The sequence below is a fragment of the Heteronotia binoei genome, chromosome 4 (genome assembly GCF_032191835.1).
Source record: "Heteronotia binoei isolate CCM8104 ecotype False Entrance Well chromosome 4, APGP_CSIRO_Hbin_v1, whole genome shotgun sequence".
In the NCBI taxonomy this organism is placed as follows: Eukaryota; Metazoa; Chordata; class Lepidosauria; order Squamata; family Gekkonidae; genus Heteronotia; species Heteronotia binoei.
Window position 1 is genome coordinate 79,670,551 of NC_083226.1, and position 15,643 is coordinate 79,686,193.

At 40.7% G+C, this 15,643-nt stretch overlaps 1 protein-coding gene across 2 annotated transcripts in view; it reads left to right on the plus strand.

Annotated features, from left to right (window-relative positions):
• Positions 1–15,643, plus strand: part of LRRC2 (leucine rich repeat containing 2) — a 142,578-nt gene that overhangs the window by 57,970 nt on the left and 68,965 nt on the right. For both annotated transcript variants that reach the window (XM_060235476.1, XM_060235477.1), the window contains exons 4-5: positions 186–342; positions 12,855–12,991. In XM_060235476.1, coding sequence (XP_060091459.1) covers positions 186–342; positions 12,855–12,991 — 294 coding nt within the window. The remainder of the gene's footprint in view (positions 1–185; positions 343–12,854; positions 12,992–15,643) is intronic.

The window sequence follows — 15,643 nt, forward strand, 5'->3', positions numbered from 1 at the left end:
GACTTTAAAAATAAGTCAGTTCTTCTCCTTTCACCCTCCCCCCCCCCAAAAAAAAGTGATTGGAAGTTAATGGGATATTAAAATGTATCTTCACTGCATTTGGCTTGTCAAAAATATTGACAAAATTCATTTGGCAAATGTTTTGAGATCAAGGCCTTATTGTGTGAAATGTTATATTTTCTTAGGAGTTTCCAGATTCATTGAAGGAACAGACGTATCTGAAAGAATGGCATGTAAACAACACCAAGATCACAACCATTCCAGCTTACATTGCCCTATTTCAGGAACTGAGAATACTACAGTTATCCAGTAACCAGATTACAGATCTACCTGTTGAAATTGGTATAGTTTTTCCACAAATGTAAACAATAACACATAATTATGTTTGCTAATGTTTTACCCTGTCTTTCCACACAAGGTCCCCAAGGTGGCTTTGTCAAAATATGTGTGTGTGTGTGTGTGGTGGTGGGGGGGCAATTTGTGAAGATTTGTTTTTCCTGTGAGGTACATCCATCCCAATTTTGTTAATTTTTACTGCATTCATATATGGATGTTAATTACAGAATAGAAATCATTTGCAATTAGATCGTCTGTACGTGAAAATGTAGGGGTGAATGATTGCTGTAGCTCAATGATAGTGCATTATTTATTGATGTGTGGAGGTTGTGAAGAAATATGTACAAATGTCTTAATTTGTTCCCTTCCTCTGCCCCCACACTTGGATGAGTAGTGGAATGCACTTAGGAATTTCATCATGTATGCCCCTGACAGTTTAAATGTCAGTGGGATGCATGCTTGAAAACATGTCACATCTGCAAAACTTTGCAGACTTGGGGATAACTTCCATAGAACACTGCCAGCCACCGCCAGCCTACTCCCTTCCCTTCCACCATGCTCCATCTGCCCCCCCCCCCGAAGCTTGCTGCCACTGCTGCAGCCACCACCAGCCTCCTTCCTTCCCTTTTGCCATGCTCTGCCCACACACCGAAGCTCACTGCCACCATTGCTGCTGCCAGCCATCGGCAGCCCCCTCCCTTTTCTTCCACCATGCTCCGACCACCCCCTAAAGATTAAAAAAACACACAGATGCTGGCTACCTCAAAGCTGGTAGGGCCCAGCCTCATTGTGCTTTGGGGGGGAGGGGAGGAGGGGGGCAGGTGACAGAGCATGGTGCTATGGAGGAAGGGCAGAGGCAGCAGGGGGGCACTGGGCAGGAAGCCTGCCTGGAGCACTATGCACCCTAGGGCCTGCACTGATTAAAGGTTATAAGTTGGAGACAGACAGACAGACAGACAGACAGACAGATAGTACTGCTTAAATAGGTGTTATTCAGACATTTTTACTCTCATTTTCTTTAACTGGTTTAAATATTTGATGCCAAGTTAGATTTATCCAGCTGTTAAAATATTAATGGATATGACTTATTTATTTATGTACACTATATATTATATAAATAATTTTCAGCTCACATAAAATGTATTTTATGGGCAATCTGGCAGCTAAATGCATTAGAAAATCATAAACAAGGCATAAGTATGAGTTTATGAATGTAAAACAAACAGTAAAATTCTGGCTGTTTTATTGATATTTTGATCCTTTGGATAAAACAGATCAACAAGCTTAATTGGTTTAAGCATTCCACAAGGTGGCAGTGGAGGGTAGAATAAAAATAAAAACTGATTTGGAGAAACTTAGATCTCAAATTCTCCCTTTTTTAAAAAGTAGATCATTTGCAGGAGGGATCAGGGAAGCTAAAATGGCCCTAGAGCAGGTCATGCTGAACAGCTCAGTGGGTAGGACAGTAGGCATTAGTTCACCCACTGCATCCTCCCCAAACCAACAGAGATAATTGCTGAGCTGACACCAATCAGCATTGCTGATGAAAAGACTGAGCAGAGCAGCCCCTGGTGCATGGACAGAGTGGCTGGGGTTTGGCTGTGCTATCTTCTGGCCATCACCAGCCCTTTAGGGTTGTGGCCCATGGGAACTTTCTCTGTAAGTTAAATTGCCAGTCTGCCCTTATATGTGCTTTTTGAATTTTAAAAGTTTTGAGGCTTCTTTAGCTATGATTTGCCATAAACTGAGGGAAAAAAAGTTAGTTGCATAAAATGCACTTGTCTCTAGATGGCTTACGCTCTTTGGCTAACAGATATTGGGTTGATAAGCTGATGATGCATTTGCTGCTGGAGTTATATAATTATTTGCATACTGGGAAGCCAAAAAATGTGGAAGCTCCCTGAATGCAACTGGTCTTTTAGAAATCCTCTTTCCCATCAAATTGCTAGTTCTGAATTCGCATGGATGATATTTTGTGTAGTATTATTAACTGCAAAATCACAGGGCATGTATACCTTTAATCGGGGCCTGCTTTGTATTTTTATTGGCTGCAATTCTAGATAGTCATGACACAGGTGAGGGAGAAGCATATACACAGAAAGGGTATTTTGAAAGCTTTTACTGAAGGCAATCACTGGTCAAACAGGCAAGCTGGTGGGAAATAGAAAAGTATCTTGACTGTTTCAAGTAAGGACTCTTTTTTACCTTTAAGACCTTTAAACAACCCTCACAAGATAAGAGTGATAGTCTCAAGGTTGGAGGGAAATGAACCCCTTGATGGGACCCTTGCCTTGCATGATGAACCAATATCTTCTCTTACTGAAGACACCCTTCTGGGGCTGGGTGTGGTGGTAGGTTTTTTGTAGTGGGAGATTTAATCATTTGGAATATTGAGAATAGGGTCTCTCCTGGGCATTTTAACTGCATGGTAACTTGCCTGTCAGATGGGAAATTTGCAGACACCATGAGCTGTCTGAATAGGCTGATAGCTAGTGCAGGGGATAGTCAGTGGCTGTTGTCATAGTCCATTGCACAAATAACATTTGGAAATGTTGTGAAATCCAGGTGGAAAAAAATAGTTTACTAGGCAGAAGGCTAAAGGCCAGGACTTCATTTCAGAATTGCTGCCTGTTCCATACACAGGGTCAAGTAGACAGGCACTGATTAGCACTGCAGGCCCTAGGATGCTTCCTGCCCAGCACCCCCCTGCTGCTCCCCACTGCCTTCTGCCCTCCCTCCGTAATGCCACACTCTGTTGCCTGCCCCCTTTTCCTCTTCCCCCTGAAGTGCAACAACAAGAAGAAGAAGATGAAGATATTGGATTTATATCCCGCCCTCCACTCCGAAGAGTCTCAGAGCGGCTCACAATCTCCTTTATCTCCCTCCCCCACAACAGACACCCTGTGAGGTTGGTGGGGCTGAGAGAGCTCTCACAGCAGCTGCCTTTTCAAGGACAACCTCTGCCAGAGCTATGGCTGACCCAAGGCCATTCCAGCAGGTGCAAGTGGAGGAGTGGGGAATCAAACCCAGATAAGAGTCTGCACACTTAACCACTACACCAAACCAGCTTATGCACATTTTTTAAGCTTTGGGGGGTGGGTGGAGTGTGGCAGGAGGGAAGGGATGGGGCTGGCAGCAATGGCAGCAGTGATCATCGAGGTGCAGGGATGCAGGCAGAGCATGACAGAAGGGAAAGGAGGGGGCTGGTGGTGGTGACAGTGGCAGCAGCAAGTTTCAGGGGAGTGGGGGCGGGCAGAGCATGTCAGAAGGGAAGGGAGGGGGCTGTTTGTGGCTGGCAGCGGCAGCAGGGGGGGAAAGAGACAAACTAGGCAGTTGTCTTGGGCACTGCCTAGTTTGCCTAGTGGGCGAGCTGGCCCTGCTGATTAGTGATCTCAATGCATGAATAAGAAAGTGGTGCCAGGGGGAAGTGTTTATATGTGTTAGGTAATAGGGAACTTTCTGAGACCAACTAAACCTATTGTGGACTTCACTGGAACTGAAAGAGCCAAACTGCTACAATTAACATTAAAAAGCAGCTTTTAAACTAACATCTGGGGGAAAGCCAACAGGAGCTGAGAGCCTCTGGTTCAGAACAACTCATCCTAAAGGAATGGTGTGATAAATTCTTGGGAGAAAATTGGTGGAAAAGGGCTAGAACTTGAGAATTATATTAGGGCAGTAAAGGAGGACTGTGTAAGGAAATCTGAGGGCCAAGTGAGAAGGGATCCTTAGCAAGGAAGTGAAGCAGAGGGGGGAATGAGGTAGAGATCCCTGTATACCAATGCTAGAGGTCTCCAAGTCAAGGTCAGGGAACTGGACTGCTTGGTGCTAAATGACAATGTAGACATAGTAGGCATTTCAGAAACTTGGTGGAAACAATGGAAACTTGGTGGAAACAAACTGGGGAAACAATGGAATTATATTATCCCTGGATATAACTCTGTAGACAGGACAGGGAAGGAGGGGTGTTGCTTTGTGTATCAAAGACAGTGTCGGGTCAATTAAGCTAGAAATACTAGAGAAGAAAACTTTCTCATGTAATCACATAAGAACATAAAGAAGCCATGTTGGATCAGGCCAATGGCCCATCTAGTCCCTGTGTCACACAGTGGCCAACGCCCCCCCCCAAGTGCCATCAGAAGGTTCACAAGTGGGTCTAGAAGCCCTTCCACTTGGCACCCCCCACAAGCACCAAGAATACAGAGCATCACTGCCCCAGACAGTTCCAATAATATACTGTGACTAATAGCCACTGATGGACCTCTGCTCCATATTTTTATCCAATCGCCTCTTGAAGCTGTCTATGCTTGTAGCCACCACCATCTCCTGTGGCAGTGAATTCCACATGTTAATCACCCTTTGGGTGAAGAAGTACTTCCTTTTATCCGTTCTAACCCAACTGCTCAGCAATTTCATTGAATGCCCACGAGTTCTTGTATTGCTCAGCAATTTCACTGCTCAGCAATTTCATTTAATGCCCACGAGTTCTTGTATTGTGAGAAAGGGAGAAAAGAAAACTGTGGATGAAAATACTGGGCCCTAAGGATTACTTAAAATGTGGGGTGTGTACCCATACTGAGATGCTTGTTTTAAGGAAGAGAGTCTGAAGAAATGAGTCAAACTGAGGTGATAAGAGAAAAAAATTACAAACTACTACAAGCTAAATTTACAAGCTAAACAGAAAATCAACAAGTCTGCAGGTCCAGATGGCATACACCTGAGGGTACTTATAAAGAACTCAATTGTGAAAGTGTTGATCTACTAACTAGTGGCTAAAATTGGCCTTTGTGCCAGATGACTAGAATACAGCAAATGTCATCCTAGTTTTTACAGAGATGTCTAAAAGGGATCCAGGGAATTATAAGACAGTTAATTATAAGCAAATTAGTATAAAATGTTACCAAATAGGTAATTAGTAGAGATGCAGGACAGAGACTGTAGAGATCCAAGTTCTGCTTCCTATACTGGGTGACCATGAACTTAACCTGATTTGCAGAGTTGCTGTGAGGGTAAAATGGAGGAGATAATGTGAATGCCACCTTGAACTCCTTGGGGGAGGGGCTGGATAAAAATACAATAAATGTAAATATTTTGTGGCATCCTACTTAGCATGCTTTTGGGCATCTGCAATGCTAGAGATTTGTGATTGCATGCATACTGGTGAGCAGTCCATATCTCCCATCCTCAGATTGTATCTCCATAAGTCTTAACATTCCAGACTTAAATACTATAGTTCTTCATCCTCTTGGAGAGGAGTGACAAGTGGAGTGCCTCAGGGATCAGTCCTGGGATCTGTTTTGTCCAAAATATTTATAAATGATTTGGATGAAGGAATAGAGGAGATACTTATTAAATTTGCAGATGATACTTAGCTGGGAGGGGTAGCAAATACATAGGAGACAAAGTCAGGATACAGGATGATCTTGACAGGTTGGAAAATTAGGCTAAAAGAAATAAAATGAAATTTTAATGGGGATAAATGTAATGTTCTGCATTTAGGTAGGAAAAATCAGATGCATCATTATAGGATAGGGGAGACTTGTCTTGACAGTAGTATGTGCAAAAAAGATGTAGGGGTCTTAGTGGACCATACACTGAACATGAGTTAGCAGTGGGATGTGGTAGCTAAAAAGGTCAATGCGATTTTGGTATTGCTTTACTCTGCTCTGGTTAGACCTTCACCTAGAGTATTGTGTTCAGTTTTAGGCATCACAATATAGGCAAGCTGGAATGTGTCTAGAGCAGGGGTGACCCAACTGTGACTCAGGAGCCACATGTAACTCTTTCACACATACCGTGTGGCTCTTGAAGCCCCCACCACCCCATCGTCCAGCTTGGAGAAGGCATTTATCTCTTCAAATAATTTCTCCAAGCCAAGCCAGCCAGAAGCTTAGAGAATGCATTTAAAGTTGTTTTCTTTCCACCTCCCTCCCTCCCACCCTCAAACCTCTGATGTTCATGTCTTGCAGCTCTCAAACATGACATTTCTTCTTTTTTTCTTTTCTTTTTCTTCTACGTGGCTCTTATGTTAAGCAAGTTTGGCCACCCCGGTATAGAGGAAAGCAATGAAGATGGTGAGGGGTCTGGAGACTAAGTCCTATGATGAACGATTGAAGGAGCTGGATATGTTAGGAAGAATTTCCTGAGAGCTAGAGTGGTTCCTCAGTAGAACATGCTTACTTGGCAGGTGGTGGGCTCTCCTTTGGAGGTTCTTAAACAGCAGTGCTGATTCTGTGAACTTCGGCAGATCATGAGAACGAGGGTGGGAAGGGTTGCATCAGTGCTTATTTCTCATGGCCCTTTCTTACATGACCAGGGAAATTCTGTTCACTACTTTAGGGTCAGGCAGCAATTTTTATCCAGGCCAATTTTGCCAGGGATCCTGAAGAGGCTTGTTTTTTTGTTGCCATCTTCTGAGCATGGAGCAGGGATCACTTGGTTTGTATGTAGGGGGGAAGTACTTGTGAATTTCCTGTATTTTGCAGGGGAGTGAACTAGATGACACTAGAGGTCTCTTTCAACTCTATGATTCTATACAGTATTTCAGTATCCTTATCCACTTTTTTATTATTAATAATCAACAGCTCTTCTCCCCAGTTCATTTGGCTGTATTCTTTATACAAAAGTCGAGGCAACAAGACTTCCCCTTTGTGTCTTTATATGCATGCAATGTAATTTAGTGTGTGGTTACATATGGCAGTGTTGCAGCTGTGCAGTCAAATGTTTTGTCTGGTTGGTTCAAGTTAATACATAAACTTCAGACCTTCCCAACATTGCTGCCTGTCTCTGCAGTATTGCTTAGCTTGCTGACCTATCTACTGGCAGCACTACACACTCACTCCTATCCACAGCCTCTCTGCAAGGTTCTCCCTCTGCTTTAATTCTTTTGGACCAGCAGTATTTTTAAATTGTTTATTGAATAGATGGCATGAAATCTTTGATGGCATGTCTTCTTGTTGGCATGTCTAGGCCTCTACCCATTCTTCCTAAAGTTTCAAATTACCAGCCATTGCCTTCTGTATCCCTTCCCAGAGATACCTAATTAGCTCCTCCGTGGCCAGTCTGTCTTCCTCTCTTTCATGTGTATTATAACCTTCTTGCATGTGTGTGTATCACTTGTTATCTGGCCTCAAATTGCGCATCTCATTTGCATTACCTGTTTCCAACCTGCACAGCTTGATGCTCCAGTTCTGCTTCACTGGTTCTGATTTTCCTAGCCTGTCTGCAAATTACCTTCTGGGTTTTTTGTCCATTTATGATTTTTTTTAGTCATGTTGACCTTTCACTTCTCCCACAAAAGATGTACTACACTATTAGCATTCTATAACTGATATCATTGTGTCAGATAACTTGTAGCATGAGATCACACCAGGCCACAAATAATGGCATCTACCCAAAAGGATCTCTATCTTCCAAAGAGGCTTTAGGTTACAAAAATGGTTTTATAATTACCTCTATTGAAAAGGTTTCTTAACAGCCACTTAGGAACTCAAATATAGTTTTTCTATATCATGAAGTTGCATTTCCATAATGATTGCCTACTAAAATGAAAAGCTGTAGTTTAATTACTAGTTTTAATGTGTTTAATAATTATTTTTGTAAAAAAGAGGAAATAAAAAAGACTAAATCGTGACTCAAGAGTGACTGGGATGGCATTGTAGCTGCTAATTAAAAGTAAAATATTCTCAGGCATGAAATTACCAAGGAAACTGCATTTCACTACTGCTTAACTGTCTCTGCTGCAGTGGCACAAAAAGATGTTTAATTCTTTAATTTATATTCTTTCTTTCTTTTTTTGTAGTGAGGGATATTCAGAGTCACAAACCACATATCCAAAATGCTTTGATTTAAACCAATTAATTGCCACTGACTACATTGGTTCAACTTCTAAATTATCTCAAATCAATAACTATAGCTCAAAACATCTGTTTTTTCAGTGCCCCCTGTAATAAGCACTTGTTTGCCAGCCATACCTGCCTGGAATACATTTTCTCTTTGATTTGCAATACAAATAAATATCTATTAGTAAGGGAAACTGGCCCTGTACAAACCTAGATACATGCTTTTAATAGAAGTTCCCCCCTCCTTTAAATCATAGTCTAATTGCAGTGCATGAAGAAGTAACAGAACAGTGTCCATGCTGTTCTTGCCTATAGTTTTCTATGATAGATAGATGCATTGTAATAATTAATATATACTTTATACTGTTCACTTTTCCATTTCTTGATCTTTGATTATTACGGTTAGGTACTTTGAATTTAGTGTAATTTCGGTGGTTCATTCACACACAAAAAAGTTTTAACAGTTGGAAGACTTGTGTCTCAAGAGACTCCCTTAGAAGGACCAGCCTCAAACATAAAAAAAAAAATCAAGTTCTGTTAGTTGTGGAATAAGGGTCGCACCTCTAGAATCTGGACAAATGTGTAGTGTGTAGCTTTCATCTCACCACTGCATTGCTGCTTTGTGGTTTCAAAAGAAGAAAGTGATAAAGCTTTTCCAGGTTGTATGCATATTTGAAACAAGCCACAACAAGATTACTGATGGTGTAGGGTAACTTCAGAGGCAGAACAAACACACAAATGGACTGTATAGTTCTACCCAGTGTTGCTGTAAGTTGGAAGCAGGTAAGGCAAGAGAGATATATACTTTACACAAAAGTTATAGACATGGAAAACCAAAGAAGCTAATTAGCAGGGCTTTTTTTTTTGTAGTGGGAACTCCTTTTGCATATTAGGCCACACACTCAATCCTCCAAGAGTTTACAGGGCTTTCATTACAGGGCCTACTGTAAGCTCTTGGAGGATTGGCTGCATCAGGGGTAGGGTTGCCAACTCCAATTCAAGAAATATCTAGGGAATTTGGGGGTGGAGCCAGGAGACTTTGGGGATGGAACCAGGATACATTGGGGGTGGAGCCATAAGCAAAGTTGTGACAAGCACAATTGAACTCCAAAGGGAGTTCTGGCCATCACATTTAAAGGAACCACATACCTTTTAAATGCCTTCCCCACATTAGAAATAATGAAGGATAGGGGCACCCTCTTTCAGAGCTCATATATTTGGACCCCCTGGTCCAATCTATTGGAAATGTGAAGAGCATTTTGAGGAGAGTCATCAGAAGCTATGCTAAAACTTTGGTGCATCTATCTCAAAAAACAGCCTCTCAAGAGGGCCTGGGCTGCACAGCCACTGGAAGCAGCCATGTTCTTCTGACTGCTCCCCCCACCCTCATTCAGCCTTACAGACATCCCAAGAGGAAGCCTTTCCAAATGGAGTCTGAAGCCTCCGGAGGTGGAAAGGCACATGATGGCTGTGGGGGTGGGGCTTCCCCCCGCCAGCCAGCTGACTGGGAGCGGGACGGAGCCTGGGAAAGCAGGACCTAGGGATTGGCAAGCCTAATCGGGGTATGTGGCTTAATATGCAAAGAAGTTCCAGCTACAAAAAAAGCCCTGTTAATTAGTATAGCTGCCTCACCAATGTACAGTTTTCAGATCTAGACATCCTAGAGAGATGGTTTTTGAAGTTGCTCCCCAGACAGAATATTGGTTAGAATATTGGATAGGCCAGATTAGACCAGACTTCAAGTGGGGGAGAACAATAGGAACTCATAGTATATTAGGTATGAGATCAGATCCATAACAACACTTACTGCTCGTTGTTTTCATATGGACTGCTTGTTTCTTTTATGCTGACTGGTAATAAATTTGAACCATAGGGTAGAGAAACATATTTGTTAACAAAATGGTGAGTGTACTCTAAGTACAATTCTTTCTTCCCCGTGTTTTCTTCCATTTTTCACAGAACACAGGCTAGCTTTACACTTTACGCAAATATTCAGTAATTTAAATCCCTTCCAGCTATTCTCACTGGCATCACAATGCTTCAGCCTCAGACCTATATATATCCATTATAATATATTTACCGAGTAGGGATGCACACAAACTTTGTCACAAATCTAATTTTGTGATGAACATTGCCAGTTTGTCATTTGTGAACTGGAGGTTCATGCTCATTCCTATCCATGACCTTCTATGTTATTTCAGGGAGGTTCATGTGGTTTGTGTTGGAAAGTGGGGGGAGCGAGAGGTATCTCTGAAATGACTTGTATGATTGCTGAAATGGCTTGTAAGTATTTTCGCTTTCACTCCCCTCACTTCCAAGTGTTCCTTTAAAATAGATTTTGCAAGCAAACACTGCAGGCAAGTGGCGCTTGGACTTCACTCATGCACGGTACCCACTTGCAAAAGCCATTTAAAGGAAACATTTCTTATATGTGGCTTTTGCAAGACACACACAAGTGAAGCCCAAGCAGCATTTGGACTTCACTCATGTGCAGCACCCTCTTGCAAGCTCCATTTAAAGGGAACGTTCCCTTTAAATGGTTTTTGTAAGATCTTCCCCCCCTTCCATCTTTGGGAAGCTGCCACCAGCAGAAAGGAGGGAGGAAGATCTCAGATCTTTCTCTGAACCTCATGAAGCAAACTGGTTTGGTAAGTGGGGGGAGGTTTGTGGTTCATGTGACCTCCCCTTTCCTGGTTCATGCCCATCCCTAGTATTGAGGCTGCATGCTACAAGGGGTATGTATGTATGTGCTTAAGCTTTATTCACGTTTGTTTCGTTGTTTCTTGAAAACATTTTGTTGCTTTTCCATCTGATGAGGGTCCTCAAAGTGGCACATGTTGTAGTGAACATGCAGATCGGAGACAGAAATTGTTGCTTGCCTCCATATGAAATATACTTATTCCACTCTGGTAGAACAACTGAAAAGAGTTCTCTACTTAGTAACATGTGAAATCTAAATGAAATCAATAGGTATTTAGATGGCATCTTGTCTAAGCTGGTCCAAGAGAGACCATTTAGTGTAGTGGTTAAAAGTGCAGACTCTTCCCTTGGAGAACTGGGTTTGATTCCCCACTCCCTCCCCATGCACCTGCTGATGTGACCTTGAGTCAGTTACAAGCTCTTGCAGAGCTGTTTCTCACAAGAGCTGTTTCTGTTAGAGCTCTCTCAGCTCCACCTACTTCACCGGGTATCTGTTGTGGAAAGGGGAAGGGAAAGGAGATTGTAAGCTACTTTGAGACTCCTTTGGGTAGTGAAGGGCAGGATATAAATCAAATCTTTTCTTCTCTTCTTCTACTTAAAAATATTCCCAAAGGAAATAAACGGTACATTTTCATCTAGTCAGTTTAGCCTTCCTTTCCATATATTTTACATGGTGGTTGTATAGGATAAACCCAAATTTTTCCTTCACGTTCTAGAATGAGTTTATGTGCATGGAGGAGAGAGAGAATTACTTGCATAAGGTACTATGCTGGCTTTCTTTTTCTTTCCAAAAGAGGTCAGGGCCAGTATGAACAATGGCCTTAGAACAGTTTCCAGGGAGAAGACTTACGCCCCCTCAGGCAATATTTCCTCTAAGCTATGGAGCCTTGTAAGCAAAAATTCTACTTTGTGAGCTATTGGCATTAAAGTTGTGAGCTACTGCATAAATTAGTTTGCTCTGGGGCCATCCTTCATGAGCTATGACAAAAATATGTGAGGCAGAGGCTAAAAAACTGTTAAGCTAGCTCACAGTAGCTCAACTTAGAGGAAACACTGCCTTCAGGTTTCCAGAATGAGAGAGAAGTGGCTCAGAGTCATAATGTTTGTAATTCCCTAACCTTCCCATGATTACCAAGCCACATATCAAAGCCAAAAAGTTTTTTATAGCTGTAACCAAATGGTCCTCACATACTGAACCACTCATTCTTCTTGAGTGGGACTGAATTAAAATCCCTCAATATCCAGAACACAATTCAGTTGCTTTACCATATATAATAATAATAATAATAATAATAATAATAAATTTTTATTTATACCCCGCCCTCCCCACCGAGGCAGGCTCAGGGCGGCTTACAGAAAAGAAATTTGCAAGATTGTATCATATATTGAATTCCCACAATATCTCTGCCCTGAGATTAAAACATGTACAAGATACAGCACAAATGCAGGGAAGTTTCTCAAATTTTGAGTAATCTCCAGGTTTGCTGAAAAGCCTATAAACTAAAAAATAAAATAAAATTTGGGTGGCTATAGCTACCCAAAATAGTTTCCAAATGTTGTTTGCTTCACTCACAAGGTAGAATTTTTATCACAACACTGTGGAACTTACAGGGAGCATTGGTTGTGAAGGGGAGTATCTAAAGGGGAAATGTGGGCAAGAAAGAGATTAAGAGACTAAACAAAACAGCTGGGGAGGATGAAGTGGGATTCTTTCTGTTCTGCAAGTCCTTATTGCATTTTCCTACTTGAGGATATGAAACCAGGGCAGGTCACATGTTGAATTAATGGAATAAAGAAAAGTTGGCTTTGTGCACCATGTCAATTATCAGTCTGTGCCTCTGCAAGCATTGAATATGGTTCAAAGACACTCGCAGTTTTAGAATAACATGAAATTTATTTCAGCTCTGTTATCCCTCTTAAGTTAAATGCATGCTTTCTTTTATGGTAGGTGTCTGATTTTAACTCCTTATTTTACAGGTTGTTTAAAAAAGCTAAAAGAACTCAATATCAGTTTTAACTGTTTGAAGACAATTCCTCCTGAACTTGGAGACTGTGAAAATCTGGAAAAACTTGATTTGTCTGGAAATCTTGAGCTAGAGGAGCTACCATTTGAAGTAGGAATTTAACTTCACTTTCTGATATGCCGATGAACTTTTTAAATAAAACAAAGATGACTATATCAGGGCTTTTTTTCTGGAAAAAGAGGTGCTGGTATGTTCAAGAGGGAAATGAAGGAGAAACACATGAGATTATTTGAAACAATATTATTTTAATGCACTACAGACTTACCTCTACTTTAAAGCCATTTCCAGACTTTAGACATCAGTTCTTTTTTGGATCTTGGTTTGGGTGTCTAATGCTGAATGATGACCTTGAAGCAACCATGTTTTAGCATATTTTGTTGGCTCAAGGACTGTTCTGGTAGGTCCAACAATTTTATTAACAATAGAAATGTTACAGTTTGACTGACAAGGAGGACCTTTCTGGAGTAACAATCAGTTTCATCCAGGAAGAACCCCTTTCACAAGTGATGTAAAATTGACATGTTCCTCATGAACTTTTAAACATTTTTGAGAATTTTGTTTCCATGAAGAGGTTCCAGAACTCCATTCCAGCATATTCCCCCAGGGAAAAAAAGCCCTGACTATATGATTTAAATGCATGCACAATTCATGGACATTCTCAGAAACTAATTTCTACACATGTAGCTTATAACACAAAGATGCTTTAATGATAAATAATAAGAATACATGTGACTGAAAATTCCTGTTGTTAAAGCATGATAGAGCATGAGAGTGCTAATTACTGATGTCCATTTGCATTTGTGTATATAAAAGAGCACAATTATATTGATACAAGGCTATACAAGGCTTAATAGTATAAATGGTTTCTAGCCATAAAACCCTGCAAAATTATATGGACAGATGTATCTGTATAATTCTGTGCTAATAGGTAGGGAGCCATTTGAAAGCATATGGCTAGTTTCCAAAGTGGCCATTAGTAGCAAAAAATGCTTGGCAAAGATTCAGTTACATATACAGCTCTAGAATGCTGTGAAAACTTTTCCAAAGACCAGTGAAACATATTCAATATTCTGCAATATGATTAAGATTAGTTATCCATACTTGGATACATATCGGTCCAATTATTCATGGAAGGCAGAGTATTCAGAACACAGGTGCTTGGCATGCAGAAGGTTCTATGTTCTAGAGCATCTCCATTTAAAAGGATTGGTAGCCTTGCAGAGAATGAACACTTTCTGGGACCTTGGAGAGCTCATCAGGTCAACTGTTCAAGACTGGTGGATCAGTGGTCTGACTTACAAGGTAGCCCTATTAATGTACACGTTCAGAGCATTGAAGTTATGAAATCTATGGAAATTTTGTCATTTATTTAAAAGTTGTCTTCTTTATACTGCATTTTATTATATGTTTTGGTATAATTGGTGTATTATGATTGTGTGGATATGGAAGTATTTCTGTGTTTGGGATCTGCCTGACAGCATCTTGGCATTCTCTTGTGTCAAATGGTACATGACCATGTGATTTGATTTAATGCTAACATTTTTGCAGTAGTCAAGCATGAGATGTTGACCAAATTCATTCCTTCCTTCCTTCCTTCCTTCCTTCCTTCCTTCCTTCCTTCCTTCCTTCCTTCCTTCCTTCCTTCCTTCCTTCCTTCCTTCCTTCCTTCCTTCCTCTTACTGTTACTCTTACTTTTAGGTAACTTTTGAAGAACCAAAAAATAATATAAAGAAAATACAGAAATAGAAAAAGAGTTACCTAACATAATTAAATATATCATAGATGATTATATATAACCAAAATATGAAAAACAGAATAGTATTTCTCCCCAACATCCCCTTCATTACATCATTACACTGAAAAGTTTTTTTTAGTCTATAACATACAATGAGACCATTTTTGCACACAGCTTACCACGCAGTCACAATCCTGTTCCCTCCGCAGCGTCCGGTCGCATTTCCCACCATCTGCGCCGGAGTTACAGGAAGTGTCGCGGCTTTTGTGTAGCAAACATAAACTGGGTTTTAGCGGTTTACGTTTGCTATGCAAAAGCCGTGGCACTTCCTGTAACTTCGGCGCAGATGGTGGGAAATCCGACCGGACACTGCGGAGGGAACAGGATTGTGACTGCATGGTAAGCTGTGTGCGAAAACGGTCTGATATTTACTTCTGATGTGTGTGTATATGATATATATAACTAATAGCTGCAAAACAGACTAGTCATGAAAATATGATTTTTTTTACATACACACACACAGAGAGAGATATTTTTATAACTAGTCTGCGGGTAAAGTATATAACAAAAGCACAGAAGGAAAGCCTATTATATATCCCAGTTTAGTGTAGTGGTACACTACAGATATGCATCCTATACATATATTGAACTGTAGCACTTTAATTTGTAACCTATAATATTTTAATTGTTTATTTAACTTAATTTGAATGTAATTTTACTATGTTTTAATTGTCTTTTATAGTAGTGATTGTATTTTATTGTAATCATGGTATATGCCATGTCCTGTGAGCTGCCCTGAGCCTGCTTCGGCGGGGGAGGGCAGGATATAAGAATAATTTTTTTTTATTATTATTATTATAAAAAAAATTAAAGGTGTTCTCCTTAAACACATTTATATTCAGGATGTTACATTTAAAACTGATTTTCATTCTGTGTCTTCTCCGTTACCATTTATTTGTATACAAGATTTTAAATGCCTTCTCATTCTAAACTGGTCTCCTACTTGG